The sequence below is a fragment of the Nicotiana sylvestris genome, chromosome 4 (assembly GCF_000393655.2).
Source record: "Nicotiana sylvestris chromosome 4, ASM39365v2, whole genome shotgun sequence".
In the NCBI taxonomy this organism is placed as follows: Eukaryota; Viridiplantae; Streptophyta; class Magnoliopsida; order Solanales; family Solanaceae; genus Nicotiana; species Nicotiana sylvestris.
This window is the reverse complement of record NC_091060.1, coordinates 181,129,110-181,147,061: the sequence shown is the minus strand read 5'-3', so window position 1 is coordinate 181,147,061 and position 17,952 is coordinate 181,129,110. Positions and strand designations below refer to the sequence as shown.

Sequence of the window (17,952 nt, the reverse complement as noted above, 5' to 3'; positions counted from 1 at the left end):
TATTTCCTTCTTCCATAACAGTGAAGATTTCTCTTCTTCTTTTCGCAAAAACACACAAGAACAAAGACATATAGTTTGTGAAACTAAACTTTGTTTTCCAAGAGATTCAAAGTTCGTCTTGGGGCAATTCTTTTGGTGGTGAGTTCAACAATTCTTCCGCACCGTTGATAGGTACGCTAATGTTGTTCTCGCCCCGCGATTATTAATTAACATTGGTATCAAAGCAGGATTGTGTGTTTTGTTATTTTAAATACACGACTGAAGAATATTGCCTTAAAGTTCTTGAACAATTTGTTTACTGGAAACTGAACGAAGTGAACAAAAGACATTTTTTTCATGTCAATGGCACTACCTGCAAATTTGCCAGAGATATGATCAACATTGAGATATACACACAACAAGCATATTTTTTTTAAAGGAAAAACACCGAAGAAACCACCCCTCTCACAAATCTTCTGATTACAGAAGTGGTTAATGTGATGCTGATGTTTTGTTTGAATCAAAATATCAAAATTTTTAAAAGTTAGTTACAAGTAGATATTTAACCACACCTTCTTTTTTGGTCAGAAAGTATCTTTGGCTTAAAATATGAACAACAATATATGATTTATTGTTCTTAAATGAATTTGTGATTCATTTTAGTGTAGTAAATATATTTATGATTTGTCAAAGTCTTCTTGGGAAAATGACTAGACAATGACAGTGGATCAAATGGTTCAAAAAATAAATGATATGTCTTTGACTGTATATAGTTACTACGTGATTTTGTTATATATCTGTGGCAAATTGACTCATCTTTTTTTGAATAAGGTGCATGATATCCATATTTAACATATCAACAATATGTATTGATTATTCTAGACTGCCATAATTTTTTTTGAAATATATATATTAGATAATCACTTCGTTTAAGCCACTCTTATATTGACATACTTCTACGAGTTATTGTGACATATATTGTCACATTGAATGGTTTTAACCATTCTAAGTGTTTCCTTGGTCCTATTTCAGATATGGCTGAAGAGGGACAAGTTCGAATTACTCCAAGTGGGAGTTCTCGAAGACAAGGAAGGGGACAACGTAGAAGGGTACGTCGTCGCAGGACTTATTTCTATAATGATTCAGACTTGGAGCCTGAAGTCATCAGGAATGTCCCAAGGGCGAGACAAAATCAGTTAAGAGATCGAAGGGTTGAACGAAGGGAAAGAGCAAGGAAATTTAGGGAGTTTAAGGAATTTAAAATGGGCCCTGATATTTCCGTTCCTGAACATGTACACCTCTTTAAGATAAAAAGAGTTGAATTGGCTAATTACGTAGAAATTACTGATTGGGAAGCATTAGCTATTTTAGCGGACTCTCTTCGAGAGCCTTGGGGTGAAATTTTAACTGAGATTTATCATGATGTTTGGCCTAGTGCACCTTTTAGCGTATATGAGCAAGAGTTAATGTTCGATTGGTATATGGATATCCTAGCAAACATGTAAATTGTTATTATATGTTTTATTTTAATGAAATTTATATTATGTTTTTTGTCTCACTAGTTACATGCACTGTTTATTGTATCCTTTTGTAATGGATTGAGACTTAAAATATGTACACACTAAGAAGTTATCTTAATATTAATTAAAAATATTTAGATATAGATGATGAATAGAAACGTAGTGACCGTTCGATTCTATACTAAATGTAGAATTAATATTACAATTAATTTTCTTGAGTGTGTAATCACATGCATAAATTAACTGAAGTATATATTAATGAGTTAAACTTGTAATATTGTCTCTAATAACAGACATGACATCAAAAAGTATCATTGCTGACTTGAACAAGGGTGACAAACTAAACGGTGAAAATTATGATATCTGGAGTCGTAAGATGTGGTATGTACTCGAAGAGCAAGATGCTCTTGAAAGTATTAACCATGTTATGCGTCACCCAGAGGAGGGTAACACTGCCCAACACAGGAGGGATCTGGAAACTTACAATGTTTGGAAAAAGAAAGATTCCACTGCACGTGAAATTATTGTAAGTTCAGTTGTTGATGATCTCATTCACGAATGTGAGCAATATCCTACTGCTCAAGCCATGTGGGCACATTTAAGTGAGGCATGTGGGGGTACGACTGTGACTCGCCTTCGACAGCTGACAATCAAGTTTGACATGTACAAAAAGCGTCATGATCACGGTGTCAAGCAACATCTAAGGGTGATGTCAAATATGATTGCTCAACTCAAAAGTGCTGGCCATGTTCTCTCTGATGAGCAGCAGGTTCAGGCAGTGATTCGGTCTCTTCCCAATAATTGGGAACATTTAAAGGTCAACTTGACCCACAACGATAGCATCAAAACTTTTGCTGATGTTGCCCGTCATGTGGAGCTTGAAGACGAGCGGCTTGGTGCTGCTAAAGCTGTACCTAATGCCTTTGTGGCAGAATCAAGTGGTACAAAGAGATCAAGCTTCAAGCGCAAGAGAAACTGGAAAAATGACGGAAAGGGTAAGGAGACCAGAGAAGAACCTCCAAGAAAAGAAACAAGCCAAATTCCAAGAAAGGAAAACGGTTCTTCAAGAAGCAAGACAAGAGCAAGATAAAGTGTTACAATTGCCAAGTTCCAGGGCATTTTGCTCGTGAGTGCACTAAGCTGAAAAAGGTAGCATTTCAAAATGCATCTCTTAGTGCTATATATGTTTCTAGCACTGTTTTACTAACTGAATCTTATCCTGTGTGGATTGTAGACTCAGGGGCCACCAACCATGTGAGTCGCGATAGAGAAGCGTTTATAGAGTTTCGTCGAGTTCCACCTGGATCAAAACATGTATATGTGGGAAATAATGCAAAGCTTGAAGTCGAGGGGATAGGCACTTGCAAAATAGACATGCGTGGTAGCCGATCTTTGATGTTGCATGACGTCCTATATGTTCCAGAGATTCGACGAAACTTAATATCTGTGTCTGTTCTTCTAAATTTAGATTTCAATTTGAACTTTAGTCGCAGTGGTCTTAGAATTACTCAAGACAATGTTTTTTATGGTTTTGGACATCGTTACGATGGTTTTATTGTGTTAGATTGTAATCCTTCTACGTATAACTATTATGTTGACCGTTGTGTTGGCATGTTATTCTAGTAACAATGATGTTAATGTTATTACATGGCATGCAAGATTAGGTCACATAGGGTAGGATCGAATGAATAGATTGGCTAAGGAAGGACATCTAGGTCCTTTATCTAAAATTGAAATGCCAACTTGTGAAAATTGTCTTGCTGGAAAGATTACACGTAAACCATTTGGAAAGGCTAAGAGATCTGGTTTTCCATTACAATTAATCCATTCTGATATCTGTGGTCCAATGAATATGAGGGCTAGGTCTGGTGCTTTATACTTCATTACGTTCATTGATGATTTCACACGCTTTGGTTATGTCTATCTGATCTCTCATAAATCTGAAGCACTTGAATGCTTTAAGAAATATATGAATGAAGTTGAGAATCAATTAGACAAAAGGATTAAGACCTTAAGAACCGATAGAGGGCGTGAATATCTTTCAAAAGAATTTGAAGGATTGTGCAATGAAAAGGGAATCACCAGACAGTTAACTATTCCGTACACACCTCAACAAAATGGTGTAGCAGAAAGGAGGAATAGAACACTACTGGACATGATAAGGTCTATAATGGTGCAAGCAAATTTACCTATCCCCTTTTGGGGAGATGCTTTATTGACTGCAACTTATATATTAAACAAAGTGCCTTCTAAATCAGTTTCTTCCACTCCTTATGAGCTATGGACTGGTCATAAACCAAACTTAAAGGATTTACGACCTTGGGGTTGTGCTGCATATGTAAAAGATTTTTTTAGCAAGTTTGATAAATTAGGTCCAAAAGGCAAGAAATGTATCTTTATAAGATATTCAGAACACTCCAAAGAATATGTGTTCATTGGTGAATTAGAGGATGAAAGTGTTACTGAGATTGAATCGCTAAATGTCATTTTTATGGAAAATAATTTTCCAAAGAAGGGTGAGGTAAAGAATGGAGAGCCTCTTTATGAAATGTTGAACTCAGATAGTCAGCAAGTGTCTTCTGACACAGTTGATAATCAAATTGATCAAGATCTTATTCTCGATCCGAGTGGGAGTGGGAACTCTCAATCCCAAAATCCTTCTGACGAACCTGAATTTCAACTACGAAAGAGTGCCAGGAAAAATATACCCAAACGTACTTATGAAATTGAAGATTATATTTTCTTGGCATCTCCCACATAAATGGATGAGCCAAAGTCTGTGACTGAGGCTTTGTCGAGCCCTGGAAAAGATGAGTGGATGAAAGCAATGAAAGAAGAATTAGAGTCCATGAAAACCAACAAAGTCTGGGATCTAGTTGATCTTCCGCCTGGGCGTAGAGCCATTGGGAACAAATGGGTTCTCAAAGTTAAACACAAAGCGGACGAGTCAATAGAAAGATACAAGGCACGATTGGTGGCAAAAGGCTTTACTCAAGAAGCTGGAATAGATTATGAGGAAACATTTTCACCAGTTGTGAAGTTTACCTCAATTCTCTTACTTTTGGCTATTGTTGCACGTTTGGATTTGGAATTACATCAAATGGACGTGAAGACAGCTTTTCTCAATGGAGAACTGAACGAAGAAATCTACATGGAACAGCCTGTAGGCTTCATCATTAAAGGCCAAGAAAATAAGGTCTGTAAATTAAAAAGATCTATTTATGGCCTGAAGCGATCTTCAAGGCAATGGTATTTGAAATTTCACAAGGAGGTGATCTCATATGTTTTCAATGAGGACCATTGCATTTATGTGAAGAAGTCCAATGGGATGTTTATAATTCTTTCTCTTTATGTGGATGATATTTTATTGGCCGGAAATAATTTGGAGTATTTAAAAACTATCAAGTCATGGCTTTCAAAGTCATTTGACATGAAAGATATGGGTGAGGCAGACTATATCCTTGGAGTTAAGATCCAAAGAGACCGTTCCAAAAAGTCATTGAGTCTATCTCAAGAAACTTATATAAAGAAAATTTTGGAGCGTTTTCGCATGAATGGTTGCAAATCCATGGATACTCCTATAGTGAGAAGTGAAACTTTAAGCCTTGAAATGTGCCCCAGGACTGAAAATGAAAAGGAAGACATGTCTCGAGTTCCATATTCAAGTGCTGTCGGGAGCTTAATATACGTTATGATGTGTACTCACCCAGACATTTGTTATGCCATAGGTCTGGTTAGTAGGTATCAATCCAATCCTGGAAGAGATCATTGGAAAGTTATGAAGAGAATTTTCAGATACCTGAAGGGAACTGCAGATTATTCACTATGTTATAGTGGAAATGATTTATACTTGAGAGGATATACAGATGCTGATTGGGCTGGTGATCGAAATGATAGAAAATCAATATCCGGTTATGCCTTCTTACTTAATGGTGGTGCTATATCATGGAAAAGTAAGAAACAAACTTGTACAGCCCTTTCAACAATGGAAGCTGAGTTCGTAGCTTGTGCGTCTGCAGTACAAGAAGCTGTTTGGTTGAAGAGATTCTTTAAACATTTGGATATTGCAAAGAACTCTCAGGGTGCCATGACTCTATATTGTGATAGTCAAGCGGCTATTGCATCTACAAAAGATCCAAAGTATCACATCAAGACCAAACATATTGACATCAAGTATAACTTTGTAAGAGACATGGTAGCAAGTGGAGAGATAAATTTACAGTACATTCCTACGCAAAACATGATAGCTGATCCTTTTACAAAGGCGATATCTAGAGACCTGTTTGAGAAACATGTTATGGCTCTAGGTTTGCGAAGGATATGAATATATTTATGTATTGTAAAACGACTTAATTATTATAATACACTCATCAATATTTGACTCTTGAATTGTGCTTGTATCTCGTATGCATGTGATGAATATTTTGTTGATAAAGTGTGTCGAACAAGTCGCGAGATTGGCTCTCTCACACGAGAAATCGCCTCTTACGTTAAGAATCGTGAAGAGATGAGACCTTATAGAACCTTGGATAATGTGAGGTTATATTCACTTGTAGAGGTCGGTCATGACAACTAATTAGACTTACGAATTTTACAATTCGATTATGACTTGTTTTGTAGGCCAGATGGAAGTTTCTCTAAGATGATGGTTTGAGGATTATTGAAGTGAGAAACTCAGGTTAGACATTTAGAGGTGTCTAGACCAAAATCTGTACGGTGTTGAATGAGTAAAAGAATAAGACACACGCGCCAATATAAGGTGAGAACACCGCAACATGTGTTTCATACCACGTGTGCTATCGACCATGGGATAATGGAAGAATGAGTCCCTGCGTCTTCATTGTGTGAGATCCCAAAGAAGTTATATCAACTTTTATAAGAATACCCTTTGATCTTTTACTGTCTTTTGAAGTGCCAATCAGTGTTGCTACTTTAGCATGTCACTAATAGCCATGAGTGATTCGGCAATGCAGTGCATGTCTAGGAAAGCAATTGATTTGGAAGGGAAAGATTCGAGTAGAAAGGGAAGACGACTAAAATTTAGTAATTTAACCCGTATTCATAGGTCGACCATTACACTTACCATGAGGGTATTGGGTGTAATTATGGATACAAAGTTAAACATAAACTCGAGTTCGCATCTTTTCGAGGATAAGGGATCGGATAACTAGCTACTAGAATAGCCAACAATGTCTGGGGTATTGCGAGTAATAATAAGATCCTCATGTTAGTAGTAAATCCCTTCCGCATGTGATGGGATTTTTACATAGAGCTGTTAAACAACCTTAAAGGGTTTGATTATATTATAGCTCTTGATGCTCGCAGGTCGCACGAACTACTTGTCTGTATGAATTAAGTGTTTTATTTATTCATGATACTGGTTTGAGTTCCAGCCCATCATGAGCGAAGTGGGAGATGTTGGGTATTAAAATTCGGATACCGGGTCACTCTATATGGGCTGACCCAACCCATTTGGGAAGAGATAGAGTTTGAGTACAAAGTAACTTCTTTGGAGAAGTTACTACACGTTGGATGTAGTTGAACAAGTTTCCCATAGCAGTTAATTTATTTTCTGCATAATAACTTGGTCTTCCTATTGAAAGGAAATACACGAACAGAAGAAAAACAAAAGGGTGGGTTCTTGCTCTTCCTTTTTCCATCTATTTCCTTCTTCCATAACAGTGAAGATTTCTCTTCTTCTTTTCGCAAAAACACACAAGAACAAAGACATATAGTTTGTGAAACTAAACTTTGTTTTCCAAGAGATTCAAAGTTCGTCTTGGGGCAATTCTTTTGGTGGTGAGTTCAACAATTCTTCTGCAGCGTTGACAGGTACGCTAATATTGTTCTCGCCCCGCGATTATTAATTAACAGATGTAAATAAGGAAGGATTGGTCGAGAAATATGAAGCTACCCAACTCAAGCCTGCTTGTAGGGGCTTGGGGTTTCTAATGCAAAGACTTAACACAGAGGATGTTACTTAGGGAAGCAAGAAATCGCATTCCTCTTGTGCACTTTAGCTCTACTAGTACAAATGCAGGTTGTTTTTCAAATAACCAGCATGATAGGGAAATTACTGACCGCACCGGGTGTTTCATCTAATCAAGAAATACATGGAATGTGTCTTTTATACATACTTCTATACAACAACAACAACTACTACCCAGTAAAATTCCACATAGTGGGGTCTGGGGAGGGTAATATGTACGCAGACTTTACCCCTGCCTCGATAGGGGGCAGGGAGGTTGTTTCCGATAGACCCTCGGCTCAGGAAGACGAAAATAAAGTAAAAGAGGAGAGAATTCATCAGAGACTCCATACTTTTATACATACTTCTATAATGTCAACTAAATATGTCACCTAATCATGGTAAATTTAATGTGGTTTTGGTAAAAATTTTAAGCGTGTGTAAGTTTTTCCAATAGGATATGCGTTTTTATCCCGCCTCATTTTATAAGGAATAGCATTGTTTTTACTTCTTAACGTGAGTCTGGACATCCAACTTATGGATTGGTGATAAAAGTGCACTATTGTCGGACAGGGATGAGTTTCACTTGTCAATAACCAGTAAGATGTATCAAAAGTTTGGTACGTGGGATAAGTTTGGATAAGATGTGGGATTAAATTTATTCTGTATTTGGTTGGAGTTATAAATTTGCCCTAAGATAATTTATACCGCCAACCAAACACTATATAAATCTAATCTCTGACTCAGAGGGTGTTTGAATTGGCTTAAAAGCTGGTCAAACCAGCTTAAAAACACTTTTGGGTTTATTTGAGTGTTTGGATAGATAATAAAAGCGCTTTTAAGCCAAATGCTTTTAAGCTAAAACACCCAAAACAAGCATTGCTTTTTGGCTTATAAGCCCCTTATGTTTGACCAAGTAATTTACCTTATTATCCCTTTTACTTTTTCTAAACCCAAAACTATCATTCGCTTACTAATTAAATTCCGTGTCATCTAATGGCCGTTTTCAAACTTTCTGCTACCATTCCCCAAAATTTTATCAATTTCTTTGAGTTGTAAACGTAAAGCCAACTGTAGCTTTGTAAATGTTTAATACATTCTAATATTTTGTATACATTGTTTTGTTTTAACTTCTTTTTTGGTTCCATAACATTTTTTAAAAAAAAATGTTGTTGAATCCTTTATTATTTTAAATTGGTGAAATAATAAAGGACTTATAAAATAAGCCCCGGCACTCAAAAAGTGCTTTTAAGCACTTATGTTTAAAAGCCATTTTTTAAGCCAATCCAAATGGGCTCTTAATCTTGGGATAATATAGTACGCATACCAAACGACACCTTTAACGTGTATTATCACTAGTTCAGCAAAATAAATGAATTTAAAAAGAAAAAAGAAGAAATGCGAAAAGGAAAATAGAGGAGAAAAATGGTTGTCTAATCCAATATATTAGCGTATGAGACAACTTTTTTGTCTCATAGTTTTGTGGACTCATATTTCTGTGGACCCAGAAGTATAAGATTGGGGTCCACAAATTTGTGAGACAAAAAGAGCCTCATACAATTAGTGTAAGTTGTATGAGACACAAAATAAAACTTTTCGCAAAACTAAAAAGTAGGAGGGATTCGAAAAAACAGAGGGGCAGTAATGGAATTAGAAATGAAAGTGAATCTCTCGTTTGAAATTCAAAAATACTGCCGTTGTGCGACGAGAAGACGGTTATGTTGTAATATATAAAGGCCTATTGAGGCGCTCCGTCAAAGGAAATCATTTACACAAAATTCAAAAACCATAAACAGAGCAGAGAGCGATTGAGAGAAATGGAGACTGTAAAAAAGAGTGCATCGGCCATGGAGGCATTCGAGAAGCTTGAGAAGGTAGGGGAAGGTACTTACGGAAAGGTGTACAGAGCGAGAGATAGGGTTACTGGCAAAATCGTAGCACTGAAGAAGACGAGGCTTCATGAGGACGAAGAAGGTGTCCCTCCTACTACTCTCCGCGAGATCTCTCTTCTGCGGATGCTTTCTAGGGATCCTCACATTGTCAAGTATGTATATCCTCACTCGCATTTCTCTCTTCTTACTCCATTTCTCTATTCTCTGCCTAGGGTTTGTTAGTTTTACTTAATCGCTTGAAATTTCTTTTGCAAATTCGTTTCTCTGCGATTAGGCATCATCTCTATTTCAATTAATTTGCGCTTTTCACTTTAGTTTTGTAATTTGTTATTGACGTTTGATATCTGGATCTTGTGTTCTGATATGATGTCCTATAAATATATAAATCAGACTGATGGATGTTAAACAAGGCCAGAACAAAGAAGGAAAGACGGTCCTATACTTGGTGTTTGAGTACATGGATACTGATGTCAAGAAATTTATTCGTAGTTTCCGCGCAAATGGAGAAAACATTCCCCCTAAAACTGTCAAGGTTTGTAGTCCGAACGGTAGTAGCTACTGGCTCATTTATTACTATGCAATTTAACAAGTAATTGATAAGTCTGGCTCTTTGAAACAGAGCTTGATGTACCAGCTGTGCAAAGGAGTTGCTTTCTGCCATGGTCATGGTGTGTTACACAGGTATAATCACTGCTGCTGTCTTTTGGTTTCATACAAGCGATCATAAGAATGCAGTGTTCATGGTTTGTTTGGTCACCTATTCAATTTGTGGACACTTGTTAATGCAGGGATCTGAAACCACACAATCTTCTGATGGACCGTAAGACGAATGTGCTCAAATTAGCAGATTTTGGACTTGGCAGAGCTTATACTCTGCCCATCAAGAAGTATACGCATGAGGTATTTTTACTATTCTGTAGCAGCAGCTATCATCATTCATGTATGGTCTTTTTAAACCTGTATGTTTCTTTTTCTGCAGATATTAACCCTGTGGTATAGAGCCCCTGAGGTTCTTCTTGGAGCTACTCATTACTCCACAGCAGTTGACATGTGGTCTGTTGGTTGTATATTTGGTAAAACTCCTTTTCATCCGTTGTCTTCCGAATGATCTTTTCTTCCTTTTGGGTTGTGTAATATGCTAACATGGAGTGTGGTTTGCTTTTAACCTCAGCTGAACTGGTCACAAAACAAGCCCTCTTCCCAGGAGACTCTGAGCTGCAACAACTACTTCACATTTTCAGGTTTGGAGCTAATAGTCACCTGCTTTGAGCACTGTTCCTCACCTGTTCCACTATTCTAATCTTGATAATAACTGGGTTGCAGATTGCTAGGTACTCCTAATGAAGAACTCTGGCCCGGGGTGAGCAAGCTAGTTAACTGGCATGAATACCCCCAATGGAACCCCCAGCCACTCTCAACTGCTGTCCCTGGTCTAGATGAAGATGGGCTCCACCTTCTATCTGTAAGTGTGTTTGACATTTTGAGGACTTACTGTCTTGATTAACCTGTTAGAATGAGCGCATGATTTATGGTTTGGCACACTTGTGTTTGCAGGAGATGTTGCATTATGAGCCAGCTAAGAGGATTTCAGCAAAGAAAGCTATGGAACATCCCTATTTCGATGATCTGGACAAAACTCCTCTCTGAAGTCCCGCACCATGACCCCATCTGTTGAAGTTCCAACTTGTTAACTGCAAAATTCTCATCAGCCGAGAACAACAAACCCATCTAACTCCTCATCGCAAGCTTTTATTGCTTTCCTCAAGCATCTTTTAATAGTATCAATTAGTATGATACGCTTCATCTAAAAATCTTGTCTTTCTATATCAATTGGATCAATGTAGCACAATTATGTGCAATGATACATTTTGCTATCGAATTGCTTGAAATGTTTTAGCTGCATAATATCTCCAAAGTTTAAGAATCTCTGTCCCTGCTATTTTTTCCCTTCTTTGATTGGTGCGGAGAAGTGGAGAAGGCATTCTTGTAATGCCTTCTCCACTTCTCCGCACCAATGATGTTATTATGACAATATGACTACGAAAACATGGTTAAAACTTTTAATTCAAGTTTTTGCAAATTTTGGTTTGTTATGAGTCTGTGATTTCGTCAAAATAGAACACTGGACATGCCATGTAAACTTGAATACGTCTGATATAAAAATGAAGTCAAGCTACAAGCCACATGAAGAATGTAGTCCACAGAGTAAGCGATACTGAAGCCAATGCATAAGCCCAAAACATAATTACTGAACACTCGCTCTCACCAGCTCCAAATAACTGTGTTATGGTGCCTGCCAAGTGAAACAAGAAACTGTGTCATCCCATCTAGCAATTTCTTAATCATATGATAGGACGTCTATTTAATGCTGAAACTGTGTTCAGACAAAAAAGTTAAGAAACAAGTCGAAAGTTTCAACAAGAGCTCAACAGAGTATAACTAGTTGAATTAACATACCAATGTTCATTGCTGGTGGAAGTGCAAATTGAAGTAGAAGAACAAATTGATATAAAGGATCATGTTGCACCAAGCCCAAGTGAATAGCTCCTTTGACTACAGCAATACCAATCAGAGGCAGGGCAATATATCTGACACCAATAATGCCAACCAGCAGGGATTTCTGAATTCCTGAACCCGTCAAACCCTTCAAAAGGTTACCTCCCATGATCAGGGTTAGAAGCGGGATGGCTCCATCCCTGCAATCATTTGAACAAGTCTAAGATGCTATACACTCAGTGCGCGACCAAGCAGCAGTACATTTTGACAACTTGGTAGACACAAATACTATTAGATATTAGCTAGCAACTGCATACTATTCCAATCTAATGTAGCCATGCGGTAAAATATGATCTTGTGCCATATCCAGTATACTTTACTATCTGCAGCTAGAAACCATATCATATATGGCTCTGCGTAAGGACATTCTAAAGCCATTGCATCGTATGCAGGTACTCCCAAGATATAGCAGTTTATTTCCTCATTATTTTCAAAAAAGAACCAAATGTTGTAGTCTAGTCACAGAGACTAGGAGATGTGTCATACCCAAGTAAAATAGCTGTATCTTCGATCACATGAAGAGGCGCTACATCACCAATCATCAGCTTTCTTATCTGAGGTATAAGTCCAACTATAAAACCTGCAAGCTGTAAAAAAAAATTGACCACTTGTCAGTGAACTGGTGCACAGTTGGACAGTGAGCCCACAAATTTGCAAAGTTATTCAGCAAGTAGATATTGTGACTGCTAAGATCTATAAAATGCTAAAATAAAGTAGGCTGCTTATCCCAAGAAAAGAACCTAAATTCATGCATCTCATTGTGGTTTCCGAACCACTTATTGACAGATGATATCAATGAACTACTCCAATGAGGTGTATGGATGCTCATGCTGCTACATAATTAGAGTTTTTTAGAACCTAGAACACATTGAAAACCACCCTACAAATTACAACCAGGTGCTAGTGCATTAATGGTTGATAAAATACAACCTCTCATAAGAAGAATTCCTAGACAGAAAAAATTAAGAAAGCTATTTTTCAGGGGGGACAGTTTTAAGACGTGCCTTGCTATTACTCCTTAAAAAATGGTTTGAGGTTTTACGTCATTGATAAAATAGAAACTGCATGACAAAACAGTTTCAGCATATCTTCCTTTTAGCCTAACGTATTAGAAGCGCTAAGGTAGAATTAGGAGAATTGTGCAATATAAACAAGTTCAGAAAAAGGAATAACAATAAAATTGTACCGCTCCAGTGGTAGAAGGGGCTAATAACCTCTTCAGGTTGATCTTTCTTGAAATAATCTCCATGTACTGCTTAAATTTAGTCCCAGGCTGCATCTGTTAAAAATTCAAACACCAATGTAAAAGTTGATGCATGATTGTGTTTATTATGATGCAGAGTAACTTAGAGAAAGAAAATTAAACGTGCATAAATAGAGAGCATCTTCATGTCTTGTGAAAATTTAACATCGAGCAAATTAACTGATGTGAAAACTTCAACACAAAATAAGTGAAATCTTGATTGGATATGTGTGAAAGTGAAATTCAGTTGGAATCCACTCTTAGAACACACCTAATCAAACATGAGACTAGAGTGAATCACCTAAAACTCAAAACCGAGGTTACCTAGTACAGCGTAATCTCAGCAGAAATGCCGTGTAATCTCAGAAGAACGCAGAATGTTTATGTTGCATAAAGTTCATGTGATGACTCCTTCACAACAACTTCTGGCTATAAGGTTAAGCCTATTTCACCATCTCCATTTACCAGTCCTAGAGGGCCTCTCTTTCATGTTATCCATATGCATCAGCTCAGTTTTCCTATGTAACATCTTTTCTCTCACTTGCTAATTACTCCCCTCCATCCCAATTTATGTGATGGTACTTCTTTTTTAGTTTGTCCCAGAAAGAATGAAACATTTCGATTATGGAAACAATCTAACTTTAAACTTCCAATTTTACAATTAATGAGATGATCCATAGCCACACAAATATGCTTATTTTAGATCACAAGTTCCAAAAGTATTTTTTTCTTTCTTAAACTTGGGCACAACTTCGTGCCCAGTCAAACATCATCACATAAATTGGTACGGAGGGAGTAGTTTTTTCCTATGTCTGCAGGGTGGGGAGAAGGAGTGTTAAAGGACTTTAATAGTTGTATAGCTTGGAGTATCCTAGATTGAAATGTGGATCAATAATTAACCTGAGTTTTGTGATCAAATCTAGTGGAAGGAAGCTCAAGCTGTTCAGGTGGGGACTCGGATCCATTGAAGGCCTTCGATGGAAGTAGTGATTCTGTTGATGTCCCAAGTTGTGATATAGAGCTTTCTCTCGGAGATCTACTGGCGGAGGAATCGTTAATCTCAACTTCCTTTGAGCTCTTACTTGACGATATTCTCACGATATTATAAACATAAGACCATAGGTAAATCGCCCCTACCTGAAAAAGAACAGTCACCGGGAAAGCATTAGATTTTCCTTGCAGCCAAAAAGAGAATTCATGTTTATACAAGCATTATGGTCGTCATTTTAATGTTGGGATACCCTTCAAATCATGCAATAAAATCCTTGTGAAACAACTAAAGTAGTTAAGAGACACTTACCGCCATCGAAAGCGAAGCATAGCCCATTCCATATGTGTGACAAATACCAGGATCCCCAAAAGGGCTCCCCTTCTCTTTACAAACAGCTGGAATGATAATGAGAAGCATGTTACCCAAGTTTCCTGTCCGTGCAAAGGAAAAATCATTATTTTAGATAACTTGGATACTACTCATCGTACAAGAGAGCTCTGCTGCATCTTTTAATCATCCTATTTCTGCATGAATTACTTGTTACTTGGAATAATCTAGTTGATTTCTTCCTTTGGCTCTATTTTAGTTCTGGGATACTCGAAGGTTCTTATGAATGTCCTATAAAATCCATTAACAACATTTCCAAGACCTCAATGGCCGTTTCCTTTTCGTTGAATACTCAATAATATGATCTGACCAGAAGAAAGCATTGAAATGCACCGATAGATCAACACAGTGACCAGGAACATTTTTTTAAACATACAGAGTAACTTCCATTTGTTGAATATTTCTCATTTCACCAGGACTTAAAATTTACTTTTGCCTAAAGAAAAAATCTACCTACATTATATATTGCACAGGAACCAGGGACATCTATAATCTACCTACTGTCTCGATCTGAGGTAAAGTTATTTGCCTATCACGTTGATTCTACAGGTATGCGAAACATAATCGGTATGCTTGGCCTTCCATCACCAACATCTCTCTGGTGAAATTTGAATGATCTCCAATTCCTTTCTCTACTTAAAAAAGTAAAATGGTATCACTTCCGAAGCAAACTCTCCAACCAACACACCTTTTAAACAGAGCAATTCATATAAAATATCAAGAGACTTATTCCTATCTGAATTGCAGAGTGGCATTATCATTAGGCTAGTCATACTATGTTGTATATTTACTTTAACCTTGATGAGGAAATTGATATCAATTGAGTTGATACGGTACAAAAGAGATTTTCTTAACTTTGAATGGATTTGAGATCTCAAGATTTTATTTTAGCAGGATATGTACAGTTATCTTCATCACTGAGGTTCTTGCTGGTCTACATACCTGCAGCACAACAGCCAACAACCAGTCCACGTAGATGTTGAGGAGGCCTTGTAATTTGAATGACTGCCCAACCAAGAATTGAACCAATAATAAAGGTGAAGAGAATATTGATAGGCATGAACCACCTACAATTGTGACAGCGTGAATAGGAGAGACTTTTTGAAGCACAGAGTGTTAAGTGAATTAAATGGACATGAGAACTCACAATTTTTTCATGCTTTCAGATGTGATCGTTTTGGCTAAGTTGCTGGAGACAAGGGCTGGATTGAATACAAAAAAGACGATCTGCTTGCAGGAGGTGCATCAGCATTACAAAACAAATTAGCACACCATATGAATGCTAGCTCTTTAACAAAAAGAAAAAGTAATAGAAGACACTTACCGTCTGGGCTAAGGTTTCACTTAGACAGGGGAGTCGATTGAGAAAAGGTAAATGGTAGTTTAGATAGTCTATGACTTGACACAATGAACAAATAACACAAGACCCACTTCTACCTATGAACTTGCAGATATCGATGTAGTTGGTGCAATCAGTAAGAACATTTGGAACCTCTGTACAAAAGCTATAGTTGTCCCCCTTTTTTTGCTTGTCAAGTGACTATATGAAACTACACAGTGCTTTTTCTTAGAAGTATTCATCGTGTCCGAGTACACTAAAAAGTTAAAACTACTTCTGGAACTCTTCAAATTATTGTTCTGTAAGTTAAAAACTGCAGACTCCAGATCTTGTAACTTCAATGAATTTTTTCGATCAAAAATTATTCAGATACTCTCCTAATCAAATTCCTTGGAATCCTCATCAACATGCAAATTCTATTAGTCTAGGTTGTGCTAATTCACCAGAATCTCAGCCCACACAAAAGCATTGTAGCTTCACTTAAATCCAAAAAATCAGACTCTATCTACGTGATGTGCAATAAGTTATCAAAAGTTAACATGAAGATATCACCAACAACATTCAGTTATTAATCAGCTGCAGTTTCAGCTAATTAAAATATAGAAACCAGCAAGAAATAACCAAAACCCTCGGATGATATGCATGGTTAACCAAAAAAATGTAGATGCAAGACCAAAGATTTATGAAAAGGGAGTAAATTAAGTTAAAAACAAATGACATAGGTGTTTATCCTTCAAAAAAGAACAAAGGCGCAGCCACATGCAGATTGTGTCAATAATACTGCAGCTTGTACTAAAATTATCCAATGGAATTAACTACTTTAAAACACCACGTACGGTTACCACATATTTTTTCCTTATTATCCAATGCAATTAACCGCTCATTTAGTAAAAATTGATGAATAGCGAAAGGCAAAGAAAATTTAAGCTCACATTATTCAAATGCTTTCTTGCATCTTCTCCCAGTAAATCGATACGATCCAGAGCAAGTACTAATCCAAGTGCCGTAATCAAAAGCACTTTAAGGACCGGCATTGATGCAGCGATGAAGAGATCCAAAAGCCCCATCCTTGTCGATAATTGTGAAATTACGGGCAGAGTATTTCAATTGAACCTCAATTCTATTAACATACACCAACAGAAAAAGGCAAAAGATCGCACTTGTGAGGATGATTTAAAAAAACAGGACAAAAAGCAAAAGTTAACACGGCACATGTGAAAATGAAAAGAAAAATAAAAAAGCCAATGCAATGAAACAGTAAAGTCGCCGCCTTTTCATAGTTATAAGATAAAAGAAACCAATTAGTGCTGAATGGGTGGTATAATTAGGCAAATTTTAATAGACACAACTAAACCCAAAGAAAAAATATTCAATTTTGAAAAGCAACCTCGAGGTTCTTTGTCAAATTTCGTGAATCAAAAACATCAACTGTCCTCTTTCCCTTTCTTTCAGTGTTAAATTTAGGTAGCGGCAGAGGGATAGAAGAAACAATATATATACAACAACAACCCAGTATAATCCTACTTAGTGGGGTCTGGGGAGGTTAGTGTTTACGCAGACCTTACCCTACCCTAGGGTAGAGAGACTGTTTCCAAATAGATCCCGGCATTCCCTCCAAGAACTTCCCACCTTGCTCTAGGGGAGACTCGAACGATATATATACGACAAGTGGAAAGGAGGTGCAAGTAAACGACTGTAGTTTCTGAAACGAGACAAATAAGGGAAGCTGTTGAAGAGATGAAATAAATGCACAACGCCGCATGCATTACGCATACGTGTATGTTACTAATGAGCTTTTGGCACCACTTATTGGAGCTGACGATGGCGGTGCGATAGTGCTGAATTTAGCAATAGAATTGCTATATCAGGTATATATGAGAAATTAAATGATAAATAGTGAATTTGAGTTAAGCTTCTTTATTATTGGCCTTAGAATCGGAAGCAGACAACTAACACATGAAGCAAATATATAGTTGTGCTCGATTTTGCTTCTACTGTGTCACGTCCTTAATCTTAAACTAAGTACACAAGTCAGTCTTACTATACTCAAGATCGCTCAGTCTTACTACACTCAAGA

General features: G+C 37.1%; 2 protein-coding genes across 6 annotated transcripts; one reads left to right on the top strand and one right to left on the bottom strand.

The window, feature by feature from the left end:
* The first annotated feature begins 9,215 nt into the window (after window positions 1–9,215).
* LOC104244816 (cell division control protein 2 homolog D) lies at window positions 9,216–11,264 on the top strand. The gene is made up of 8 exons (XM_009800313.2): window positions 9,216–9,511; window positions 9,750–9,891; window positions 9,979–10,040; window positions 10,148–10,259; window positions 10,339–10,432; window positions 10,531–10,600; window positions 10,683–10,821; window positions 10,914–11,264. Exons 1-8 carry the CDS (start codon window positions 9,285–9,287, stop codon window positions 11,004–11,006), a joined length of 939 nt encoding a protein of 312 aa, XP_009798615.1. The 5' UTR covers window positions 9,216–9,284; the 3' UTR covers window positions 11,007–11,264.
* Window positions 11,265–11,495: 231 nt separating this feature from the next.
* LOC104244817 (protein PIN-LIKES 3-like) lies at window positions 11,496–17,673 on the bottom strand. 5 transcript variants are annotated; one of them, XM_070172456.1, is made up of 10 exons: window positions 17,651–17,673; window positions 16,808–16,995; window positions 15,684–15,763; window positions 15,479–15,603; window positions 14,459–14,580; window positions 14,059–14,295; window positions 13,102–13,194; window positions 12,402–12,502; window positions 11,817–12,055; window positions 11,496–11,652 (listed from the first exon to the last, which is right to left on the bottom strand). In XM_070172456.1, the coding sequence occupies exons 2-10, from the start codon at window positions 16,940–16,942 to the stop codon at window positions 11,528–11,530; spliced, it is 1,257 nt and encodes a 418-aa protein (XP_070028557.1). In that variant the 5' UTR covers window positions 16,943–16,995; window positions 17,651–17,673; the 3' UTR covers window positions 11,496–11,527. The 5 variants fall into 5 exon arrangements, with proteins under 5 accessions (XP_070028557.1, XP_009798618.1, XP_070028556.1 ...); XM_009800316.2 differs by lacking the exon at window positions 17,651–17,673 and adding an exon at window positions 17,441–17,556; XM_070172455.1 differs by lacking the exon at window positions 17,651–17,673 and adding an exon at window positions 17,436–17,544.
* Between the last annotated feature and the right edge of the window lie 279 nt (window positions 17,674–17,952).

Coding starts and splice junctions, on each gene's coding strand:
- LOC104244817 (XM_070172456.1), bottom strand. CDS start 16,942: ATGGGGCTTTTGGATCTCTTCATCGCTGCATCAATGCCGGTCCTTAAA. Junction 14,296..14,458: donor ATGCTTCGCTTTCGATGGCG/GTAAGTGTCTCT, acceptor GTTCTTTTTCAG/GTAGGGGCGATTTACCTATG. Junction 13,195..14,058: donor GATTTGATCACAAAACTCAG/GTTAATTATTGA, acceptor AATTTTTAACAG/ATGCAGCCTGGGACTAAATT.
- LOC104244816 (XM_009800313.2), top strand. CDS start 9,285: ATGGAGACTGTAAAAAAGAGTGCATCGGCCATGGAGGCATTCGAGAAG. Junction 9,892..9,978: donor TTCCCCCTAAAACTGTCAAG/GTTTGTAGTCCG, acceptor TCTTTGAAACAG/AGCTTGATGTACCAGCTGTG. Junction 10,822..10,913: donor ATGGGCTCCACCTTCTATCT/GTAAGTGTGTTT, acceptor TTGTGTTTGCAG/GAGATGTTGCATTATGAGCC.